The sequence below is a fragment of the Quercus suber genome, unplaced genomic scaffold, assembly GCF_002906115.3.
Source record: "Quercus suber isolate HL8 unplaced genomic scaffold, Cork oak 2.0 scaffold_274, whole genome shotgun sequence".
NCBI lineage: Eukaryota > Viridiplantae > Streptophyta > Magnoliopsida > Fagales > Fagaceae > Quercus > Quercus suber.
The window spans coordinates 469,727-479,041 of record NW_027069730.1 but is presented as its reverse complement, the minus strand read 5'-3'; the positions used below and the strand labels follow the sequence as shown (position 1 = coordinate 479,041).

At 34.2% G+C, this 9,315-nt stretch overlaps 1 protein-coding gene across 1 annotated transcript; it reads right to left on the bottom strand.

The window, feature by feature from the left end:
• Positions 1–455: 455 nt before the first annotated feature.
• On the bottom strand, positions 456–6,059 carry LOC112002143 (casein kinase 1-like protein 1). The gene is made up of 14 exons (XM_024034304.2): positions 5,543–6,059; positions 5,424–5,464; positions 4,350–4,419; positions 4,077–4,225; positions 3,889–3,984; positions 3,728–3,798; positions 3,089–3,150; positions 2,906–2,969; positions 2,747–2,831; positions 2,534–2,660; positions 2,299–2,381; positions 2,168–2,231; positions 1,703–1,845; positions 456–1,166 (listed from the first exon to the last, which is right to left on the bottom strand). The coding sequence occupies exons 1-14, from the start codon at positions 5,616–5,618 to the stop codon at positions 888–890; spliced, it is 1,410 nt and encodes a 469-aa protein (XP_023890072.1). The 5' UTR covers positions 5,619–6,059; the 3' UTR covers positions 456–887.
• Positions 6,060–9,315: the final 3,256 nt, after the last annotated feature.

The following is a 9,315-nucleotide window of genomic DNA, read 5'->3' as shown; positions in this document are numbered from 1 at the left end:
TTTATGGGAGTGCAACACCAATAAAAATGCTATTGCTCTTGTCACAATGAAACCACACAAGGCACAAAGGAATGTAGGCGTTGAATATATTGAGGATGGCAATATTGCAGAACTAAAAAAAGGATCATCTCATAATTGTAAATGCTGAGCAATGATAAGGATATACATGTCTTGTTCAAAATTGACACACTCATAATCAATGAGAAATTAAAAAATAATTATTTCAGAAAAGAAAAAAGAAAATGTACAAAATCGAGTCAGGAAAACACAGCAACAGCTAGAAAATGTTATGCATAACCGATAAATTCGGTTAGATGAACCACAACTCGCTTCCCTCATCCATTTCTTTTCCTTTAACGTAAATTCTTCAAACCTGCACCCGTGCTCAACATAATGTGTGTAAAATTTGAAGGAGAAAAAAAAAATAAAGGTTTGGGGGGGGAGAGAGAAGAACCTAAACAGGAATATGAACACATTCGCCAATTTACAGTGCCAAGCTTTTGGCCCCATAAGTCTCAATAACATTGAAACGTACGATCATAAAATCAACAAAGTGACCACAGTTATCAGGGATAAAAAAGTTGAAACGTTGTAGCCAAAACAGAGAAGCCATGTGAATATAACCTGAGCTTTATAGACAGCCGAGCCTGGGATAAGTTCAGATGAACCACAGCTTTCACATTTGATTCTACATGTCCGGTTTAAGCTACAAGTGTGCAAATCCAAACCCAAGATTCTCTGGGTTTCAACCCGACATCTCAACTCCAACTTCCTTCACAACTCGACTGCAAGCAAAACCTATTCTACTGCAACCGTAATAGCACACCAGTCAATTTAAGCTTATACAAGAACGCACTGAGGTGAGCATTTAATACTGAATCCTCTCTTCATTTGTCCAACTGCAGGGTCTCAATGCCCTTGAGGGCATTTTCATAGTTTCTTGTGTGAGTGGTATTTCTCCCAGATGATGCGCGCCTTGGGTCTGAAGATCCAACTGGTGAACTTCTTTGGCCACTTGAAATTCTGCGTGCTGCTCCAGGGCTTGCCTCAGTAGTACGCGAGTGATGGGGATCTGACTCACTCTCAACGAATGCATCACGGCTGCTAGAAACAGCAGCACGCCTTGATGATCCACTTGGCCTGCCCAAAATGTTGTTGCTTATGAACTGCAAGGTCCAAGAATAATGCACATTAAGATTAAAATAGTGTCAAACCAAATGGACAGTACAATTTCACTAGGAAAATTGTTCTATCTCATGTTTGATATCATCCCATATGCGTTAAATTATTAGTGAAAAGGTTTTCCAAAGAAAATGCAAATAGCAAGAAACTAAGAAATTCAGCTTTAAGCTTTAATCAACAAGATTGTAACAGGCCTTAAAATGATCTAAAAACTTAAACAATTTGGACAAAATTACTTAGGCACCTGCCACCCTGTCCTATCAGTGATAACTCAGCAGGAGCCTCTTACAGTAACCGGTGAATCAAAGAGTGGGGGAGACAGGCTTATGCCTTATGCTAATTTTAAAATGGTGTCATAGAACATCAATAAGAATAAACTATCCAAGGTAGATAGATAACACATCAGATTACAATCAAACGATTTCTACAAACTTGGACGCAACAGAACCCCCCCCCCCCAACCCCACCCCCAAAAAAAAAAAAAGAAAAAGATGAAATTTATGCATTCCAATCAACTCACCGCAGTATCATTAGAAATTGTAGAATCATTAACAACTGGACTTCTCTGCCTTGAATAGTTTCCAGAATTTAAAGTTGGTCCTGCTATTCTCCGCCGTGAAGAATCCATTGAAGTCAAACCAGCTGGTCGCCCTTCTTCCCCACCTGCAACAAAGTGAGAGAAGTAGCATAAACCCAAGCTTACATTGAATCGCAGATTCTATTTACAGCTCGGAGGAATAAGGGTATATGACGTTACAAAACTTATTTCAAACAAGGCAACAAGAAAGAAGGAATCGGTCGGGGTTGGAAAGGATTAAAAGAAGCCAAGTGATATCCTTACAGCAAGCAAGAAAAGGATAGCAAGGAAAAATCTACCAACAAGACTGCAACTTGGGAAACCACCAACAAAATGGTTCGATGTAATGAAAGACCATATATGAGAATTATGGTATTGATATCAATGTAAGGAATGGGGCTAAGATACCTGTCTGTCTATCAGCATTGGCAATAGCAGGGGGCATTCCAGAGCTAGTTCCAACACCAGGACCCTAAAAAACACAGGCATTACAAAATGCATCCAATGCAAATCAAAAGAGAGAAATTATGATCACTTACAAGAGGACGAGCCGGAGGAGTTGCCAGCTGTGATTGTTGATACTTCAAAATGGTCCAGTCAAATACGTAATCAAACTGGAAGCCTGTTCGAACAAAAAAGGGCAATAAAATGAGGGAGAACTGACGCTATTCTATCTTTCCTTCAAACAAGTTATTTCAGACCGACATTCAATTTGCAAATATGAAGCTGAGTGTAAACCAAAGAAAAGTCATTCAGGGGGAAATGAATTCAAACCTTCACGTATAAAAAGGTCACGAAATATTCTTTTCAGATAAGCATAATCAGGCTTATCATCAAATCGTAGTGAACGACAGTAGTGGAAGTATGATGCAAATTCTGTTGGATAACCTCGACACAAGGCCTGAAAGAAGCATTAAGTACTACAATTATAAGTTACAGAAGGCAGACATAGTGAACAGATGCAGCAACTATTTACAAACAACCAACCTCAATTGAAGTAGAAACTTTCTTTTCACTGATTTTGTCATACTTTTGTTTCTTAGTTCCTGCTTTCAGTCCCTGCCAAGGAAGACTATAAAGAAAAGGGAATCACTAAACAATGTATGAAGTGCAAGAAAAAAAGGAAGGATATGCAGCAAAAATCACCTTCCTCTGAGAAAGTACATAAGGACATATCCAAGAGACTCTAAATCATCCCTCCGGCTTTGCTCTATTAAGTCCAAAACATCAAAAAAGAAATAAACATTATTACAGAATTCAGAAGGGACACTTAACTGGAAGAACCACAAGTTAGAAACGAACACCAAGTCAAGATGTGACAAACCATACCTATACCAAGATGAGTGTTCATGCTCGCGTATCTTGCAGTGCCAGTCAAATTCTTGTTTTCTCTGCACCATTCATGACCAAAGTACAATTAACAACTGACTAACCAAAATTACCATATGTGATAATGGCTTGCATGGTTATCAACTTATCATGTTTTATCCACAGATTAATATGGACAACCAGAAAGGCTAGACAAGACGCTGGCTCAAATTCTTTTCCAATTCTATCAAGACTTAGAAAGGAAGATGAGACAATGATTTTTTTTTTTTTTAATAGGTCAATCTTTCCTGAAAATCCAGAAAATAATAGATGAACTAAAGTGTTGCACACTGCAACAGAGTTGAGCATTTCCTGGGAAAGAAAGGCAGAATGTCTTCTCAAGGCTAGACAAAACTGCAGGGTTCAAAATAAAGCCAAGCAGCCTGTACCACAGGAGCACAAAGGCTTTAGCACCCTTTAACAGTCAGAGCCATTACAATGGTTAACCATATTGACTGTATAATCTTTACTCCCAATCCTTCATAACACGCCATTATTAATATGGAGATGTAAATACAATTTTACAGAACAATAGAAAATCAAATTCCACCTATGAGACACTGACTCGGCCAAAAACAACTACACACACATTACACTAACCTGTAAGGAATATGCTGATGGGTTGTACTATCTCTGTATTTCTTAGCCAGACCAAAGTCAATAACATAGACCTACATGAAGTGAATAGCAGTTACCATATCAATATAGATTAGCTGAATGAAAGAAATAAATAGAAACTACATCAAATTTAGAAAAAATACCTGATTTGCACGCCTTCCCAAGCCCATAAGAAAATTGTCTGGCTTGATATCTCGATGAAGAAATGATTTAGAATGAACAAATTCGACACGATTAATCTGAAATAGACATAAAAGACGGCATAGATTAGTGATTCTCAGAGGAGCAATACAAACCAATGCAATGCTATGCATCAAGTCAAGGGAACTACCATTTGATCTGCAAGCATAAGAACTGTCTTCAAAGAAAGCTTTCTACTGCAGAAGTTAAAAAGGTCTTCAAGACTAGGTCCAAGCAAATCCATCACCAACACATTATAGTCTCCCTCCACTCCAAACCATCTCACGTTTGGAATGCCAGCTGCCATTGAGTTGCAATGAAAAGTGAAAATTAGATGACCCACAAAATAAAAACAAAAACTTTAAATGAAATTGCAACAACTGAAAGAAAAAATTGACCAATAAAGCTTAAGAAATTTCATTACTTCCTCCCTGCAAGATTCTGTACAACTTTGATTCATATAGCAACTGAGGATGCTTTGTCTTGACATTTTCCTGAATGTAAAAAATAGCATCAGCATTTTAAGAACCAAAAAAATTACATCAGCATTGCAAACACCAAACCTGAAAATTTGCACATTTCTAAGCATGAAGAGGAAATACATCTCCAGGTCTGTAAACTAAGAAGCACGGACACTTCAAAACCGTGTTTGTGCCCAACACATCTGTGTCAGACAGGCTGGAGACAATTTTGAATGAGTGTCCTCATTATGTTAGGAGGAAAAAAAAAAGTATTTGAGAAAAAATTCCTTTCATTTTAGATATGTTTTTAAAGATTTGATAGTTTTTATTTATTTTGAAAGCATATGAATAAACATAAAATATGCCTGCAAATAAATAACACTACTTAAAATTTGATTAATTGTGGCATTTCCACCGTGTCTCATCTTAATTTTTCAAGAATTGCTGTGTCACCATGTCTCGTGTCATGTCGAGTCCATGGCCATGCTTAATAGTATGTAAAAGATATCAACTGGCCACATAAAACCACTTTAAATGCACCATTAACCCATCATGAAATGGATAACATATTTAACAATACAAATCACCAAACCTCTCTCAAAATCAAATGAAACATAAAATCGGGTACAGCAACCCAGTTTTCCAAAAGCATGATTGCCCCTCTCCCCATGTTTATTCTTTCCAAAATAAAATAATGGAAACAATGAAAGAAACAAAATATCTTCTAATTTATACACTGATGAACCCTTAAAGGCCCTGAAAACAAGCTAAAATTGAAATCCTCAGCATCTCAATCGCATTAAAGTAACTGTACCATTCAATTTCCTTAAAACAAAGTGATACCCAATTACCTATACTATGATTTCTAAACCATAAAGAACAACTCTCTCCAGAATCTGATCCCATAATTCTTTCTCTAAAAAAAACATATATTTACAACATTCCATAGCAAAAATAACATTAAATTAAACCATAAACTAAAAAAACAAAAAATTCATGAATTTTCATTAAAATAAAACAGAGTCAGCAATACTCACGAGCTTAATTGCAACGTCTTCGTTAGTCTGAATATTAGTACCTGTAAACCACAATTCGATCACCGATTAAGCTCCCAAAAAAAAACCAGAATTAAGCCACACAAATTAAAAACACATACCGAGATAGATCTCTCCGAACGAACCGCTACCGATCTTTCGGCCAAGCCGAAACCTATTCCCAACGCGATGCTCCATTTCCACACAAAAACCGAAATTGTTTGAAACCCTAGCTACAATTTCCGAGCCTTAATTTTTCTAATTTTTCAAAAAAAAAAAAAAATTTGTGAACGATGATTCAACCGCTCCGACAGAGGATAATACTAATCGAAATTGACAGAGCGGAACAAAGATGAATTGTACGGAAACGAAGAAGAACGAAAATATTATCCCAAAAAAAAAAAAATGAAGATCTAGGGTAGGGTTAGAATTTGGTATGGATGAGATTGTGAGAATTGCTTTTTTTGGTTAAAATCTAGGGTTAGGTTAAAGGAGGTTTTGGTAACAGAGATGGGGAAAAAAAAGTGAGAGACATATGATATGCTGTGTTTTTATTTAATCTTTTTTTCTTTCTCTAGCATTGCAGTTTTTGCTTTGTATTTTGTATTTTGTATTTTGTATTTTTTTTAGCGAATCGGAGCAAAGACTTTGAACGAAGACAGTCTGCGAACGATAAATTTTCCTCTTTCTTTTATTTATTTATATTTATTTATTGGGTTAATTGGGAAATTCCTTGTCCACGCGTGTACGGTACGCGTGGCGAAAGTTCTCTTCAGAGACGAAGGTAGGGACACAGAAGCTTTTGCGCCGGTGTAAAACTGGGGTCCCTGTCAGTGGCTTTATCCACCAAATTGGAGCGTATTTGTCACGTGATCTGAAGGCATGGCCTTTCTTTTCTTTTCTTTTTTTTTTGTTCTCTCATGAGTAAGATATCTAAAATATGAGAAAGATATCTAAAGTTGAAATCTTCTCACCCTAATGATATATATATATATCAACAACAACCCAAAAAAAAAAAAAACCTAAAGCACAATAATCATTTTAAATAAATCCCATAATTTAGGGAGAAATTTAAGAATGCAACAAATTAAATCACGTGTTTAATAAAAAAAATTACATAAAAAAAGTTTTTTAAAAAACAAAATTATGAGATAAAATAATAAATTAAACCTTGAGATCGTGTTCATAAAAAGAACAAAATACAATTGTGTTTGCAATTTTCCAAAAAAGGTGATATGAGTCTTTTCCAAAATGTGAATGCAATGACTTAGACCCAATAAAATTACATTTTTTGCTTCTTCTCAAGGTGCAAGAGATGGTTAGAGTGCTCTAGGGACGAGGGAGGAGGGAGGGAGGGAGGCAAGCTAATGTGGACAAATATGAAGTGTGGCTTAAACTCTAATATGTATTTTTATAACAAATTGATCAGCACTTATAAGAGGATTTTGAATGCACTTGTCGTGTTAGATGAAATGGTTGTGAGAACAATTGTTTCTTGGAATATAGTAATGATACTTGTGCTGAGGACATATGGTTAGATTATACGTTTTGTAAAGATGAGAGAATTTAGTTTTGAGATAGATGAGACATTGATGGTGGTTATGCCTTTTGCATATGCCACAACCATAAAGGCTATCAAGTGTATTGTAGAATGATGATCTCTCTCTCTCTCTCAAACAAGTATGATTCTACCACTCTCTTTAAAAAAGGACATGCATCATTCCACTTAATACCAAACAAAAACTCCATTTTTATGATCCATAAGCTCAATTTTTAATTTATTATTTTTGAAATTTCATAATTTAATTTGATATGTTTGAAATTGATTTGTTACAACCCTAAATTATTGTGTTTAAAAACTAGTTTTCATTAACTTTGTTAAAACTATGAAGTTTAAGTTACTGCATCCCCTAAACATAGGATTTAAAATGTAAATTCCTCTAACTGTTTTGACTGAAAACATCTACATATGAATTTAAGATACAATGTTCTTCAATTTAGCCCCCAAAAAAAAAAACAAAAAAAAAAAAGTTTCCAATTAAAAAATTCAACATTTTTAAAGAATCAAAGAGAGAGAGAGAGAGAGAGAGAGAGAGAGAACTTGTACGACAAAGTTACAACGCTCTACAAACTTGTTGAGTGTTGTAGCATTTTGTAAAAACTTGAATAGTATTGGAGAATCGGGCATAGATTTTGTTTGGTAATTATTTGCTACAATACCGTTCAATATGACTAAAAATAATTTGAAGAGTTGATTCAGTTGAATACTAATCTTTAATGCTTTAGGCCTCTTTACGTTGTCGGCAACCATTCCATCTTTGATATTTTCTTGGCAACTATGTTAATAGTACTAGCCTTCTCCTATACACACACACATATATAAAATCAAAATTTCTCATTTTTTCTAATTGTGAAGAAATTGAGTTATTTCACATTAATTCATAGGTTAGAAAAGGCTACTGAGTTGTTGGTTAACTTTTTGCATGTGTAATGTGTATGAACAAGGATGAGTGGTGTTTTCTCTTAAAAAAAAAAAAGAAAAAAAAAAGGCTTATATGAAGCTGTGTGAAAAAGGGTGGCTACCAGACATTTTATAGGAATAGGACTCTCTCTCTCTCAAGAATGAAATGCACCATTCCACGTTTAACCCCAAACATAACGCTGCTTTTATCCATGAGCTCAATGTTTGATTTGTTAATTTTTGAAACCTCATTGTTTGTAGTTTCAAGTTTGTTAGTTTTAAAACTCTAAGATTTAATTTATTACACCTCTAAACAATAGGGCTTAATATAATAATTCTTCTTTATTTTTTCTAAAACTATAGTGTAATTTGCTATATACAACCCTTAAACCATAAGATTTAAAATATAATTTTATATATCTATTTTTCAGAGAAGATCAATGCATGAACTTGAGATACACTCTTTTATTTGGCCAAAAAAAAAAACAGAGCTAAGGGCTAAGTATTCTTGTATGGTTTTGAAAACTTAAGCAAAAGCTACTTCTTTTTTTAATTTTGTATTTATATGGGTATGGTAGAATTTAAACTTATGATGATTAACTCTTATCATGCTAAGACACTAATCAATTTTTTTTTTTTTGTATTTTTCTTCTTCTTCTTCTTTTAATTTTGTATTTATAAGAATATGGTAGAATTTAAACTTATAGTATTCCAACTCTTATTATACTAACACACTAATTAATTTTTTGTGTAGATGGAATTTGAGCCAAAATATCCATCAAATTAAGATAATACCAATCAGTTTTGGTGTCGACAAAAATTGAACTATAAATCTTTTATTTAAGCTTCAAAAACTTTATCAGTTTTTTTTTTTTAGGTCGTGACTTTATTTGTTAAGCCAATTGGAACCCACATAGATTTTATTGCTAATTAAAACTCACTTTATTTGACAGCTATCTTAATTACTAACTAGTATGTTAAGTTAAATTCTTCAATTATTCCAACAGTGACCTTCTTAAAAATAGTGACGTTCTTTATTTGTTTATTTTAACAGGTCTTGACATCTCTGTCTCATTGACAAAAATATATCAACGCGGATTAACCGCCTCAGATTATAGTTTCTTTGCGACTTCTATTTTTTGTTTTGTTATTTACAAGGCATGGTCAACCTGTGTGAATATGAATAATGAAGAAATTTTCAGTTTTTTTTATTACGTGTTAATATCTCTGTCTCCTTGTCTTTCCATATATTACTATATCATAATTACTAATTAGATATAAATCTATTTTCTTTTTCTTTATTGATAAAATTTGCCGACCTTATCGAGATCCAGTTTGGACCAATTACCGATAGACAACCCAGCTAAAAACAGTGATTCTTGTCTGTGGTAGCAGTACCTGGTTTTTCTTGTCTAGCTTTTATTATTCTACTAT

Coding starts and splice junctions, on each gene's coding strand:
- LOC112002143 (XM_024034304.2), bottom strand. CDS start 5,618: ATGGAGCATCGCGTTGGGAATAGGTTTCGGCTTGGCCGAAAGATCGGT. Junction 4,420..5,423: donor AAGACGTTGCAATTAAGCTC/GTGAGTATTGCT, acceptor TTTTACATTCAG/GAAAATGTCAAGACAAAGCA. Junction 1,846..2,167: donor CAATGCTGATAGACAGACAG/GTATCTTAGCCC, acceptor ACTTTGTTGCAG/GTGGGGAAGAAGGGCGACCA.